At 36.8% G+C, this 16,375-nt stretch overlaps 1 protein-coding gene across 2 annotated transcripts; it reads left to right on the forward strand.

Annotated features, from left to right (window-relative positions):
• The first annotated feature begins 751 nt into the window (after nt 1-751).
• On the forward strand, nt 752-16,153 carry c9orf72 (C9orf72-SMCR8 complex subunit). 2 transcript variants are annotated; one of them, XM_041811989.1, is made up of 10 exons: nt 752-1,024; nt 1,657-2,157; nt 4,523-4,618; nt 5,746-5,810; nt 6,396-6,468; nt 7,139-7,255; nt 8,418-8,653; nt 8,800-8,857; nt 10,435-10,544; nt 15,307-16,153. In XM_041811989.1, exons 1-10 carry the CDS (start codon nt 995-997, stop codon nt 15,491-15,493), a joined length of 1,473 nt encoding a protein of 490 aa, XP_041667923.1. In that variant the 5' UTR covers nt 752-994; the 3' UTR covers nt 15,494-16,153. The 2 variants fall into 2 exon arrangements, with proteins under 2 accessions (XP_041667923.1, XP_041667924.1); XM_041811990.1 differs by having other exon boundaries at nt 752-927.
• The last annotated feature ends 222 nt before the right edge of the window (nt 16,154-16,375 follow it).

Below are 16,375 nucleotides of genomic sequence, written 5' to 3' on the forward strand. Positions count from 1 at the left end.
TCATCAAATCTGAAAAAGTAAGGAGTAAAAATATTTAGATAAGAAGCCAGGAATGTGGGAAATGAAATTTCTATGTGTTTTAATTTTTCATTTTCAATTTTGCATCTCACAATTAGGACTCAAACTTAGGGCATTGCTTACTTACTTTGAGCATTTCAACCCATAATTTTGACTTCTCATATAATATTTTGTGCTTTAAGATTCATAATTCTAATTTTTAATTCATATTTCTGTATTTTTGAACAATTATTTTGTGTTTTATCTCATATTTTCAACTCCAGACTTTGACTTCATAATCCCATAGTGTTACCTTTTACACTCAAATTTAAAGTGTTGAAGCATATTTTGACTTTTAATTTCATGATTACAAATTTTATTTCATATTTTGACCTTTTAAAAATCATGGTTTTGACTTTCTTTCAATATATTTGCCTTTTGAAAACATTAATTTCTTACCTTTTTGAACTAATACATTAATTTTCTAAGATAGTGAGTTAAAATCATTGAGCTAGGTTTTTTTTTTTTCGTATTTTATTGCTGATGAAATGGGCTTGACAGTTTATGGTAGAAAAGGTGAGCCTATTAGGCCCTCAGGTTAGACCCGGCCCCCGCCGTAGTTGAGTTTGGCACCCCTGTTTTAAACTCATTGTCTCAAAAACAGAATTAAAACACCGTCCACTGCCATGCTTTGGTCGCTAGAGGGCGCTGCAAAACTCAAACATTGGTTTACGTCAAGCTGACGTACCAGGAAGTGTCTCAGAGACGAAACTGCAGCTGACTAGCACAAATCTACTGGAGTAGTCGTTATTCAAATGTCGAATTTTATGGCCGTAACAAAGGACATACACGATGCTTTTTCATCGATAGCAAAAGTTTTCCCTCTGGAAATGATGTCTGAGGCGATTTAGTCTGTAATAGAGCTATCAAGTAAGTCACGGGGCTGCCATCGCTGTGCTTTCACTGTTGGACCTGATGTTGCTGTAAAGACAGTTGGATGTTGAGACAGGCTTGTTCCAAACACCGAGTAATAATTTTTTCTTTTGTAACTGTTGATTTATTGCATATAGTACGGTTATTACAGTCTTTACTGCTTTCTATTAACAGCAACGACATACATGCCTTGGGCGACGTTACCCAAAACAGGTTTTAGACAAATGTACTAAATTGGTGTTTTACATATAATAGCTATAGATTAAACTCAAGCCCCATCTTTCACGTTACCAATTATTACAGTGAACAAACTGAAAATAGAACTTTTTTTTAATTTCTGAACTAAACGTGGCTATAGTGTGCGTAGAAATTTCAGGGGCTTTTGATATAGGCTAGTACTGATTTGTGTTTGATTAAGTGTAGGTCTGCAGGAATCTTACCTTATTGGAAATAACATTGTTTTATATGTTTTTATGCAATGTCAGAGAAATAGAAATATAAGTTAAGTGGCTGTAGAATAGCAGACACAAACGACGTACTTAACAAATGCATCTCATTTCCACATAAGCCATAAGAAGCAAATCTGATTGGCTAATATGATTTAAAACGTTTGGAATTTGAAAAATTCCCTCATTTTATTATGAAAGATATAAAGCTGCACTCATGTACAATACTGTTATTATTGTTATTATAAACAAAAATTTTTCTTTGTTCATTCTTCTGTAGGTACATCATTTAATCTTACAATTTAGAAGATCTCCACGTTGTCAAGCCGTCCCAATGTCTTCAGGTTGTCCACCCCAGTCACCTGCGGTGGCTAAGTCTGAGGTTGTAGTAGATGGAGAATGCCCTCTCCTCGCTGCCACCTTTGCCTACTGGGATAACATACTGGGCCCACGGGTGCACCACATCTGGACACCAAAGAGCGACCAATTGATGTTCCTCAGCGATGGCGAGGTCACATTTCTGGCCAATCACACGCTCAATGGAGAGATTCTGCGGAGTGCGGAGTGTGGTGCTGTGGATGTGAAGTTTTTTGTCTTAGCAGAAAAGGGCGTCATCATTGTGTCTCTAATCTTCGATGGCGAACTGAAGGGGGACAAGAACACCTGTGCCTTGTCTATCATCCTGCCTCAGACAGAGCTGGTTTTCTACTTGCCTTTACACACAATCTGTGTGGAGAGGCTCAAGCATGTGATCCGCAAGGGTCGCATTTGGATGCAGAAGGTACTGTGCTTTTACTGCTTATATTTATTGACATATCTCTTTTAGACATGGCCTTATTATAAACACAAGAGCACACAAATTATTACCCTTCATACTCATTAAACACACTTAAAATCTGATTCAGCTTTAGCTTGTCATCTTAAAAGAGGTATTAAGTAATCCATCACCTCTGCTGAACTCATTTGGGACTGCAGCAACACTGATGGAATAATAAAGTTGCAGTCTCACAACACAAAGGAGCAAGTTCACTAATTAGGTCTGAGTGCTCCAATAGAGAAAGCTAGCAAGCAGGTAATAACAGAGGCAGACACAAGGAAGGACACACAGAAGAATTGGCTTTAAAATGCATCCCTTTTGCACACATTGCTGCAAAAACGTGCTCTGCTAAATATCCCCCTTTGAGATGACTTTTCATTAATTTTGTGTGTGTTTTGCCGGCCTATACAGCAATACATCTTATTTCGAACCTTAAGACTTTGATTGCCATTGCAGCAAAATGCAGTGCCGTGAAAAAGTATTTGCCTCCTTTTGATTCTTGATTTTTTTTTGCATATTTATCACACTTAAATGTTTTGGATCATCAAACCAATTTTTTTTATCTCACAAAGACAACCCAAGTAAATAGAAAATGCGGTTTCTAAAAAATTATTTTGTTTATTAAGGGGAAAATCCAAACCTATCTGGCCCTGTGTGACAAAGTTATTACCCCCTGAACCTATTAACTGGTTGTGCTACCCTTGGCAGCATTAACTGAAACTAAGAGTTTGCGATAACTGGTGATAAGACTTTTGCATCGCTGTGGAGGAATTTTGGCCCACTCTTCTTTTCAGAATTGTTTTAACTCAGCCATATTAGAGGGATATCCAGGATGAGCTGCTCGTTTAAGGTCACACCACAGCATCTCAGTTGGATTTAAGTCCAGACTTTGACTTGGACACTCCAAAACCTTCATTTTGTTTTTATTTGAGCCATTCAGAGGTGGACTTGCTGGTTTGTTTCGGGTTGCTGCATAACCCAAGAGTGATTGAGCTTGAGGGCACGTACTGATGGCTGGACATTCACCTTCAGGATTTTCTGGTAGACAGCAGAATTCATTATTCCATCAATCACAGCAAGTGGTCCAGGTCCTGAAGCAGCAAAGCAGCCAAAGACCATCACACTGCCACCACCATGTTTGACTGTTGGCATGATGTTTTTATCAAATGCTGTGTTATTTTACTCCAGATGTAACGGGCCGCACACCTTCCACGAAGTTCAACTTTTGTCTCGTCAGTCCACAGAATATTTCTCCAAAAGTCTTGGGGATCATCAAGATGTTTCTTGGCAAACATGAGACGAGCCTTTGTGTTCTTTTTTGGCAGCAGTGGTTTTGGCTTTGGAACTCTCCCATGATGCTGCTGTTGCCCAGTGTCTTTTTAATGGTTGAGTCATGAACTCTGACCTTAACTGAGGCCAGTGAGGCCTGCAGTTCTTTAGATGTGGTTCTGGGTTCTTTTGTGACCTCCTGGATGAGTCGTCGATGCACTCTTGGAGTCATTTTGGTTAACCAACCACTCCTGGGAAGGTTCACCACTGTTCCCAGTTGTCTCCATTTGTGGATAATGGCTCTGAGCGTGGTTCGCTGGAGTCCCAAAGCCTTGGAAATGTCTTTGTAACCTTTTCCAGACTGATGGATTTCAATCACTTTGTTTTTCATCTGCTCTTGAATTTCTTTGGATCGTGTCATGATGTGTTTCTTTCTGAGATCTTGTAGCCTACTTCACTTTGTCTGACAGCTTTAATTTAAGGGATTTCTTGATTCAACAAATCTGGCGGTACAAATCAGGCCTGGGTGTGGCCAGTGAAACTGAACTCGGCATTCCAAGAATTGTAGTTAATCACAGTTAACTCATGATTTAACAAGGGAGGCAGTTACTTTTTCACATAGGGCCAGATAGGTTTGGATTTGTTCCCCTTAATAAATAAAATCATCATTTAGAAACTGCATTTTGTATTTTCTCGGGTTGTCTTTCTGAAATATAACAATTGGTTTGATTTTGATGATCCGAGACATTTAGGTGTTAAAAATGCAAAACTCAGGAATCAGAAAGCAGGCAACTTCTTTTTCACGACACTGTATGTCTGAATGTAGCCACTGTGTTGTTAAATCTGTTGAATACTAAAACATACCCTGTAGATTTTTTAAATATTTGTTTTAATGTGATGTCACACATTCTGATGAAGTGGTATGTTTGTTTTCCTCTTTGTTTGTGTGTTTGTTTTTACTGGCCCTCATCCTCTTTGAACTGAGTGTACATTCAAATGACTTAAGTGTTTCTGTATTTCTCAAGTTAGGTATGCTTTTTTTTACTTGATTTCACATTAGGGCTACAACATTATATCAGTTCTGACCTTGGAGATAGTCCCTATCATGGAGCTGCTGGCCTCTATGAAGACACACAGCGTTCCTGAAGAAATAGATGTGAGTAACACATACTTACTCCAACTTCAAAATATAAATCTGAAAAGAACTATAGACCATGTGTGGGTGGGTGGGGGGTATCTGATTACACATCTATGGGTGAAGTAATAGCTTAACATTGAAATTCAGTGACTGAGAGATGTCAAGGTCCTTTTTTTAATACTATAAGGAATTTCTGATATAATGAAATAATTTTTGTTCATCCATTGCAACAGAAAGGTATAAAATCTTTGGCCTTCTACATCGATTACCACATAGGGTAATTTGAAACATATCTTCCCTTTAATATGCAAATGCAGCAGCACAAAGAAAGTCCCTAGAATCATACAAGGGCTGAAAGATTTGCAAAAATAATCTAACTACGATTTTCCCCCCCTAATATTGCGATTTAATGTGTGATTATTCTTGGGTTAATCTTATGTATTTTTCAACAAATTCAAGCCATAAATATTTCCATAAATAACACCACATGTATTGAAAACAATTAAATTATTTCCAAAGCATTTAATCCATAGTAGAAGGAATTTGAATATGGGGCTGCAACAAGCTTTAAGCTATAAAGGAGGCGGCTGGAGTGGGGGAGGGGAGGCTGGCTACCGGCTGATCGCAGCTAGGGTATGACTTTTGTGAAGCAACAGTAGGCTTCAACAGTTTTAAAATGAGCTGTTTTTGCTTGAATTGCAAATGTGATGTCATTTGCTTTGTTTAAGGGCATTATCATTTTTATGTCACTCATTTTGATGAAAAAACATACATTAAACACAAAAAGGAGGATTTTTGTAAACCATTATAAAAAAATTTACACTTGAATTTTTGCATAATCTGCATTAAATCTCTGCTGCTGCAAATAATAGATTTTTTTTAAACTGGTATTTTGACACATTTCAAGTTAAAGAAATATTGCAACTTCTGCAATTTGAAAATTGCAGCAGGCCATATTGTGATTTAATCTGATTTGAGATTAACTGCCCAGCTCTTAATCATACTGCTTCTTGCTGGTACTTGCTGGTGTTTTGCATCCCTCTGTCTTCAAATGCAGTAGTGAAGGAAAATGAGCCTTTCAGCATCTTTTGTCTTTATTTCAACTATTTGTAAAGTGACACAGTTGTTCTGCTCCCTCTACATAGATAAAAGACACTGTGCTAAATGATGATGACATCGGGGACAGCTGCCACGAGGATTTCCTCCACAAGTAAGTACTTTTGTCCTGGCAAATGGAGACAGATGATGAGCAGTACCCATTTAACACCCATCAACCTTCCAATGATGAGTAATGGCTCTCCACTTAAGCAGAGTTTCATCCTGAGAAGGGTGAAAGCTAAATCGCAGTTAGTGTCAAGAGTCGGGAAAGTCCATTCTGGTCAGGAAGTTCCCAGTTCCTCAGAAGTGAAAAAAAAAAAACTATCTGAGCACCTGACAAAGGGCCTGTAAACAGGAGTGTGTTTATTTACTGATTATTCTTCAACATTGTATCACTAAAAGATTAAATTCAGGCAAATATTTATTTTCTGTGGAATAGAATATTTTATTTACAGTGCAATATTCAGAGAGACATAATATGAACCAAACTCTATAAATAAAAAGCAAATTTAAGAAGTCCAAACTGATGTAATTCTTGAGCAGAGCCAGTTAAACCACTTTTGTTCCCTCTCCATCTAAAGCTTCATAAACACTTTTATCCAGTTTTTCTGCCCTAATCATTATTCCTTCAAACCTGTATAATAATCAGAGCAATGCTAATGAAGTTAATTTGCATGTCTCTTTCTCTTTGCTTTAGGGCCATCAGCTCTCATCTGCAGACCTGTGGCTGTTCAATAGTGGTTGGGAGCAACCCAGAGAAAGTTAATAAGGTGACTTTACTTTTCTAGTGGCAGCACATAGGCACATTTGTAATGAATCTCCACAATCAAGAATTTTTGTATTGTGCTGCATTTTAAGTACTTTTTTCATCTTTGTAGCAGCAATACAGTGACTGATGCAGTCACAATGAAAGAAGTTATAATGTTTTTGAGATATTCAGGAAGGCAAATGTCATATTTAATTTGACTTATTTCACACCAGGAATTCTCAAGAAATTTACAACATTAACCAACCACAAGCATCTGTAAATATAAAAGATATTAACAACCTTGAATCTACATTGGCTTTACCTGGGTACCAGTTATATCAAGACTTGTTGCCTCTTTTTTTTCATCACCAGAATAAAGTCTATGCAGCAATCTGTGTCTTCTTGGGAACATTTTGTGCTTAAATTGAGCTTTTTCCATGGTATTTTTTCATAGATAGTCTGTAGAAACCCATTGCTTATTTATTCAGCTGCTAACCGACAAACATAACACAAGCTGTTTTTTTTCCCCACTCAAAATGTAATTGTCAGACATTATGGTCATATACATTTACATGCATTGAAGTGACATACGTTGTCACAATTAAGTCAATAATGTGTATTTTTAATGTATGCTAAAAAGCTTCCTCAATATTTTTGAGGCTCTCTCACTAAAATGCTCAATTGTTTTGCAGATTGTGCGGACTCTCTGCCTTTTCCTCACCCCAGCTGAGAGGAAGTGCTCTCGCCTTTGCAAGGCTGACTCATCCTTCAAATATGATACAGGCCTGTTTGTACAGGGCCTGCTTAAGGTAGCCACCAGTTCTTCCTCATTATGCTGTACAATGTTTTCTGTATTAGGGAAGAGTTTTTGTTTTTTGTGGTTCCACTTGTTCGATACTGCGCAGTGTCTTTTGATTTTTTTTCTTTTTTCTGACCTAGGTTTATTGCATTAAGATATTTATATTGCTACACTGTAGAAGATTCAGAGATGATTTAATAATTATTTAAGATTTCACCTGCAATATTTGTATCATGACATGTATCCAAATGCTAACTTTGATTCTAATAGGTTTTTAAAGACTACTTGGGGTCAGAGTGTACTTGGAATTTCTGCCAATATCAAAAGAATAGAATAGAATAGAATGGATGTTGCATTTGCACGGGTACAGGACAGTACAGGTAAAGTGGAATTTTTGTGTGTTGCTTCCTGAATCAGCTCTAAAGACTAAAAAGTATAAGAATATAAAAATATAAAATGTAACAATATAAACAAGAGAGACGTATGATATTTTCATATTACCAGAAACATACAAGGAATGTACACTCTACACAAAAAACACCCCTATAAATATGAAAAATAAAAGGGTAAATAAATACAATAGAATAAAATAAAATGAGATAAAAATAAGGAAAGGTCGATAACTAACACAGCTGTAAAAATTTTCAAGATTTCTTCATCTGTCATTGTACCTGAGATTTCTTGCATTGGTTATCACACATGGAAAAATAATTCACACAAGTTACTGCATCCTTCAATAATTGCAGGTATTGACAGTAGTAATTATTGCACATTTGTCGTTGATGTGTTATGATCAGAGAGGTAGTTAACTGAATCAAATCAAACTTGCAGGGATTCTGGTGAAGTTGTTCTACTATTTATATGTGCATTGTGGTGCAACAAATCCTAAAATATGAAGCTACTTGTTTGCAAAATGACAAATTATTCATTATTGTGCATGTCTTGATTGAGATTTGTTGATATGATTTATATTTTGTGTTATTACATGTTTGTCTAAAACTCTGATAAATATTTTTACATTTTGCAATCAATAAGCTTCCGTTTGTTGTTCTACTTTTTATCTGCATTTTTAACTGGACTCTAACATCGTAAAAACAACCAATTTATTTTGCGCTGAAAATAAAAAATGCCCTCACAGATACTTTAACGTAGCATGGAAATGTCTTTCCCAGGACTCCACAGGCAGCTTCGTTTTGCCCTTCCGCCAGGTTCTCTACTCACCTTACCCAACCACACATATAGACGTTGACATCAACACAGTCAAGCAGATGCCCCCATGCCATGAGCACACGTACAACCAGCGACGCTACATGCGGTCTGAGCTCAGTGCGCTATGGAAGACAGACAGCGAGGATGACATAGCCCCTGACACAGTCATTCACACTGATGAAACCTTCACACCTGACCTGTAAGTTAGAATAATGCCATGTCTGTTTGTCTGTTTGTGTTTTTGATATAAACATTATTTTTAAAATTACATTTTCTTTTTTTATTATACGTTTTCAAATGTTCAGTTATTAATTTTTAACATCATCACTTTACTTTCTTCCTCAGGAATATATTTCAGGATGTCATGCATAACGACACTTTGGTAAAGTCATTCATAGATGAGGTAAGCGAGTAGCTAAACTACTTCTCATGACTTGTTTGTTTTTCATTGTCTCAATAAAATCAAACAAATGGGACAGTCAAGTCAGGAAAGAAGCTGGTGAAGTAAGACAGGAATAGCACCACCAATTTAAAAAGGTAGTGACTTAGATATAAAACCTTTTGTGGCAAACAAGGTTTCAGAGTACCAGACTTTATATCGTTCTGTTAGGTTTTGAAAAGATGTTGTTACAGGCTCAAGTGTTTGATCAATGTAGACCGTAATACTTGAATTAAAGCAGATTTAGAGACTAGAGTCATACATTTAAAAGTTCACAACAGGAATATTAAGTTAGAAATATTGGTCATTAAAATATCCTCTCTTAACCTTGTTCTGACATACAGTGAAAATCAAAGCAGGAGTTGGAGGCCAGTAAATTATCCTCTATTAGGGTTGCTTTGTTATGCCTTCTATGTTAGAGGTCTATCAAAGTTTATGTGATTAAAATAGATTTGAATTATAAGAAACTGAGAAAATGCTACAGATTCCTTTACATCAGGGCTATTCAATTACAAATTCAATTGGGCCAATTTTTAAAATCAAGAAATGTAGCCCGGCCAGACATGTTTGGCACTAAGTAAGCAGCTGATAATGTCAAAATTTGAATTAATACAGATCAGTTTGATGAAAAATATGCACTTTCCATTCAGAGTCTCTCTTTAAATTTGGCAAAATGACAAAAGTACATGAAAAGGTGCATAAAAACACAACAACAGAGCTGCGTTTGAACATAACCTGAGGTAGTACAAATGCTTTTTTCACTTGAATTAAAATAAAATACAAAGAATAAAATGAATAAAATGAAATTCTGTAAATAATGATTTCGGTCACATCTTACCCAGACATATCTTGAAGTGCATAAAAACTAAATTTGCACAGTTGTTGCTACAGTTGAAAAGGACATGTTTTATACTCTGTATCCTTTTGGGGCTACTTCTGTTAGCTACACTTCAAAACAACGCACTGCATTGTAGGTAGACTGTTACTAGGCTACGCTGAGTGTTGCATTTATGGACTAAAATACTATGGTAATTTATGAAAACTTGCCAAACAGGTTGCCCTCTGCATCTCTGGCTTGGGCCACTGTGGGGTTGGCTCTGAGCCACATGTAGCCCCTGGGCTGCTAACTGAGTAGGCCAGCTTTACATAAAGCATAAATTTGTAACTAATTTAAATGTTATACAATCCAGATTTTGTGCAAGATATTAGGAAAAATAGAAGATTAAATAAACACACAAGTTGAAAATGCAGTTTCATATTATGTCTCAAGTGAAATTACACACATACTAATACTTGTCCAAGTGTTTCTGATTCACCATAATAGTTTCTAGAGCCTTAACATGCAGAATTGTAAAATTTATCTTGCAGGGTCACAATCATTCTTTCCTGACATTACTCTGAGAGGAATAGCTACAGGTTTATCTCATGACAACAGCTATATTTTTATTCTCAAGGTTGCACGGAAGAGGAAGAGTAATATTCTTACCTTTTTCAGCACAGTCATAGCCCTGCTGCTAATTGACTTCCTGCGTTGTACCCAGGTGTTCATGCTGAAGCCAGGCCTGTCGTTGCGGAGCACTTACCTGGCCCAGTTCCTGCTGCTGCTCCACAGGAAGGCCCTCACACTTCTCAAATACATCGAGGATGAAACGTAAGGGCTGTCACAAATTTGTAATCCAAGTAACAAAAAGGGTTATTACAGGGCAACATACCACTACATAAACACGCCTCTCCTCCATAGTATAACTTAAATATTTCTTTTTATCGGGGCTTTTAATTTTCTTGTATTCCTTTTGACAATGTGACCAAAATCAAAATGTTGAGACTGTCTGTCATTCCTTGGTGAGTACACAGCCCAGTAGTGTTTTGAATGCTCTTCAGATTGGCAGTAGTAGATCAAATGAATGCTGACTGAGAACACACGCTGAGTTCTTAACCAAAGCAATGTTTGGGGGGTAGTTATATTATACCATTATATATATTATACCACTCTGTGGTCGGAATCAAGCTGAACTCATTGGAGGATGAGGTGGAGGGACGCACAATGAAGAAGGTGGAGGCCATTCTGAGGAACATGGATCATCCACTTCATATCTCCCTAAATGACCAAAGAAACAACGGTGGTGGACGGCTCCTATCCCTGTGCTGCAGGACAGAAAGATTTAAAAAATCTTTAATTTCATCAGCAATTAGACATTATAATTCTACCATAAACAGATGAGAGAGACTCCAGACAATTGAATTTCCCTGCGGGGATAAATAAAGTTATTGTATTGTATCGTATTGTATATCAAGATGAAGAGCAGTGAAGAATCAGACTTCTTTTTGCTCCCTACAGTATTAAAAGTACATTGCAGTGTTTTGCTGGGAAATAATAACGGATCAAGTGTAACAACTTAGAACTTCACATTCTTCTATGCAGAGTGCTAATGTAGACCTCAAATAGTTAATGTTTTTAACCACTGTATTCAGTTAACAAAAATATACTGCAAGAAATAAGGAGAGTTTAAGTCTTGTACTTAGGGCCTGGTGGCTTTCATTCCTCTCAGCAGTCCGTGCATTAAGGCATCACTTGTTTACATAAATACTGGAACATTTGATGAACAATAAGAAAATATAAAACAAGTATTACAACTTAAAACAATATCAAACCCGAACAACCTATCTGTGACTTCAACTCAACATGTGTCAAGCTTTTCTCATCTTTTTTTCTTGCATTGTCCATGTGGTGACCTGGTCATTGCTCCATCTGGGCTTGACTCATCTCCTTCTGTGCTCCCCAGCAGTGAACTGACCTTCCCACTCCTTTCTGCACTGTTGTCACTTTCTGTTTTAGTCTTCTGTGTCATCACCACTTCTCTTTTGTCTTTTTTTTTTTTTTTTTTTTTTACTAAGGAGGCTGTTTTGATATTATTACCCACGCCGATGAAATCAGCAGGGGGTTATGTAAAGGGTTTTGCATCTTTGTTTGTTCGTTTGTTGTTTGTTTGTATGTGTACAAGATAACTCGAGAACGGAAAGTCGGATCTTCACCAAACTTTCAGGGAATATTGGGATAGTGACAGGGAAGAATCGATTAGATTTTGGTGATGATCCGCACACCAGTTCGTTTTTTTTTTTTTTTTTGCACTTCCAATTTTGAACACCATAGTAATCAATGGGAGCGTGAGTTCCTCGGTGGTGCTGCTTAGGTGTGGGTCTGCTGCCTCAGACGGCCATTCTAGTATTATTGTTGAAATTTAGTCTATGACTCTTCAGTCCCCTTAACTACTGTAGACGTAGTGTACAGATGCATTTAAAACAAGTAGAATATCATTTATAATTAAATTTTCTCTCAAAAGTGAAACTTCCATATATTATAGATTCATCAAACACAACCTGAAATATTTTAAGACATTTTTGTTTTCATCTTGATGATTGCAGATTACAGCTCCAAAAATAAAACATCAACATCTCAAAATATTAAAATATAACAAGAACCCAGTTGCACAAAAATGGATTTATTGTTCAGAACTGTTGCTCTTCTATAACATTAGGTTTGTTCATGCACTCAGTACTTGATTAGGGCTGAATAAATTACTGCATCACTGTTGGCATGGAGACAACCAGTCTGAGGCACTGCTAGGGTGTTATGAAGTCCAGGTTGCTTCAATAGCAACCTTCACCTTGCCTGTATTGCTGAGTCTGGTGTCTCTTATCGTCCTCTAACAATACTCCAAAGATTCTTAATGGGGTTTGGGTGCAGGTTAAGTTGGCTGGAAATCAAGCACAGTAATGCTGTGGTCACCAAACCAGTTTGTGACAGTTTTGGCCTCACTGTGGATAGTTGCCAGGTCCTGCTGGAAAAGGAAATAAATAAAGCTTCTGATCAGATGGAAGCATGAAGTGCTCTGAAATCTCCTGGTAGAAAGCTGCATTGACTCTGCATCACCAGTAGATGACTTGGCATCTCACACCTTCTCTGACGGTGAAAACTTCTCACTGGGCTTCAAGATTGGATCTGTTCCTCCAAACTCTGGGACCCTGATTTCCAAATGAAATCAAAGTTTGCCTTCTTCTGTAAACAGGGCTTTGGACCACTGAGCTGTGGTCCAGTTCTTTTTCTCCTTAGCCAAAGTGAGACATTTACAATGTCTTTGGTTCAGGAGTGGCTTGACACTAGGAACACAACACTTCCTGGACACGTCTGTGGTGGCTCTTGATACACTGACTCAAGCCTCTTTCCCCTCCCAATGAAGCTCCTCTAAGTTCTTGAATCTGTTTTGTTTGACAGTCCTCTAGAGGCTAAGCTCATCCCTATGGTTTGTTCACCTTTTCTTACTACACTTTCCCCACAGTTAACTTTCCATGAACACTATATGTTTGATACAGCCCTCTGAGACCAGCTTTTCCTCTCAGTGTTTGGTTTTAGTGTAAATATGAAGCCTGGATTATCACATAGTGCTAATTAGGGCTGGGCAATTGATTGCAAATTAGATTAAATCACAATATGGCCTGCTGCAATTTTCAAATCACAGAAGTAACAATATTTCTTTAACTTGAGATGTGTCAAAATACCAGTTTAATAAATCCATTTTTTGCAGCAGAGATTTTATGCACATTTTGAAAACATTCAGTTGTCGGGGGGGTTTTATAATGGTTTGCAAAAATCCTCCTTTTTGTGTTTTATGTATGTTTTTCTTCATCAAAATGAGTGACATAAAAATGATGATGCCCTTAAACAAAGCAAATGACATCACATTTGCACTAAGAGCAAAAATAGCTCATTCTATCTAAAACTGATGAAGCCTAGCATTACTTGACGAAGGTCAGCATCAACTCCCTCACCCCAGCCTCCTCCTTTATAGCTTAAAGCTTGTTGCACCCCATATTCAGATTCCTGCTACTATTCCTGCTACCAGTTTAATAAATCCATTTTTTGCAGCAGCAGCAAAAAATGAACATTATGCAAACATTCAAGTGTCAATTTTTCATAACGGTTTGCAAAAATCCTCCCTTTTGTGTTTTATGTATGTTTTTCTTCATCAAAATGAGTGATATAAAATGATAATGCCCTTAAACAAAGCAAACAACATCACATTTGCAATATGAGCAAAAATAGTTGGTTCATTCTATCTACTTCTATCTACTTGACGAAAGCCAGCCTGACCTCCCCCACCCCAGCCGCCTCCTTTATAGCTTAAAGCTTGTTGCCCCCTTATATTCAGATTCATGCTACCATGGATTAATTGCCTCGTAAATAATTTAATTGTTTTCAGTGAAATTGGTCTTATTTTTATAATTATTTATTGCTTGAATTTGTCAGAAAATACATAAGACCCAAGAATAATTGCATATTAGATGGCAATTTCAACATTTGGGGAAAAAAAAACATAAATCATTCAGCCCTAGTGCTAATCATTTCTTTTTTTAAATCCAGTGCTATTGACTTTATCATAAACCTGAACTTTGCTTTGTATTTATTGATTGGTAGAGGATTGCATGCCAACAGATGAAGAGTCTGGTAATACCTTGGAAACATTCTTACGTGTTGTTAAAAGCATTTTGTCTTGAAGGCCTATTATTCCATCCCCTGTATCTTGTTAATCACAGGTTTTCAGTTGCTGTTGCAAATATTTACACTGTAAAGTTAACATACTTTGAGAAATGATAAAGATACAACACCCGTTGCCCATTATGGATTATTTTTTAAAACTCTGCTTTGCAAATAGAGGCCAGTCCACAAAGTACTATTGGTGGGATGCATTCCTGGTGCATGTTTGGTGCATGTCTTCCCCCCATTTTCCTCTCCATATTTCCTGTCTCTCTTCAACTGTACTATCAAAATAAAAGCAAGAAGCACAAAAACTAATCTGAAAGAAATACATAAAGAAAGACTTGCTTTGTTTGCACACCCCCATGTAGAAGCAGAAATGAGTTAAAGTATTCCTCCATCAAATAATAAAACCTTAAGTCATTCAGTTGATGTTTTTATTATGTGAAGAATACAGGAAATGCTGGTTTTAGTATGTGTGAGAAAACATGTTTTTGATTGTGTTTTACCTTTTATGCATAAAATGCAGGGTACAGTTTGTTCTCATACATAGATAATGCTTGAAAAAATGTATCTTACGTTAGAGACAGTACTAACTAACACAAGCAAAACTATCATTTGTGTTTTCATGTGGAAGCATAAAAGCAGGCTTGTTTATGGTGTTGCTAACAGCCTGAGGTCTAAGGGCACACTATTTTACAGGTGCCTTGACAGGATTGTTTATGCTCAGTTGCCGTCCTGTAGCAGCATACATAATTCATCATGGCATGGCATTTCTGCTCACAGCTGCAACCCAACTAGATGTTAATGCAAGCCCTTAGACCCCTGAGTATTGTAGGTGAACAATTATACTAAAATGTGTGTCCTTCTCACTTCACAGGCAGAAAGGGAAGAAGCAGTTTCGATCACTGCGCAATTTAAAGACAGACTTGGATCTGACCGTGGAAGGAGATCTGAATATTGTAATGGCCTTCGCTGAGAAGCTGAGGGCAGGACTTCACTCTTTTGTTTTTGGGAAGCCATTCTTCACCAGCATGCAGGAACGAGATGTACTCATGAGTTTTTGACTCCTTCTTTTGCCTGCAGTTTGAACAGTTAATGGATGCAGCCATTTTTTGTTACTGTATTTTTTTCCATTATTATATGCATGCATGCACATGTGTACTCTGAAAGAAGACTGATAAATGATTTTGCTGAAATGAAGAATAACTTGATCATAGTAGGACTGATTGTTTTTGCTATTGAGCCATTAGAATTTTTGTTGTGTTATATTGCCTTGATGAAGTTGATGAGTTTAATTGGCATTTTGGCAAGTCATTTACTTGATATTAACCTGCTTAAAGACAGTGTAGATTGTTCTCTAATATCAGGTTGTTTACAGTGTAATTAAGAATCATGTTATAAAATTCGAAATCATTTATTTGCTGCCACGTTAGACCAACCTGAACATTAAAGAAACATGTACTACTAAAACTGTTTGCAGAATGTTGATCATGCATAAGTTGTAAAGGGATTTACATGAAGAGCAGGGTTTAATCAAATAACAAATGCAGAAAGGATGCAAATGAATTCATATCACAATTCCAACTGACAGAATAAATCTTTTTGTGTCTTTGTGCATGAGCCATCATTACATGCACTTTTCTAGTAATGCATTAATTGGTTTGCTTCATTTTCTCTTATAGCAACAAGCTGTGCACAGTTCAGAGTATCTGTCTTTACTCTAAACACACATTTGACTGTCAAAGTAATTTTATAATACTTTGCTTCAATAAAGATGTTTGTGTAAGCAAATTTTTTATTAGTGTTAATAGAGCAAACAGTATAAGATTTGTAGTATATGTAATGGAACACTGGTAAAACTTTTTTTCAAATCTTATTGACACTTTTTGCGAAAGGAAATGATACATTTGCTTTTTACCACTAAACACAAAGTAAAACAGGCAACA

Source organism: Cheilinus undulatus, linkage group 18 (genome assembly GCF_018320785.1).
Source record: "Cheilinus undulatus linkage group 18, ASM1832078v1, whole genome shotgun sequence".
Taxonomy (NCBI): Eukaryota; Metazoa; Chordata; class Actinopteri; order Labriformes; family Labridae; genus Cheilinus; species Cheilinus undulatus.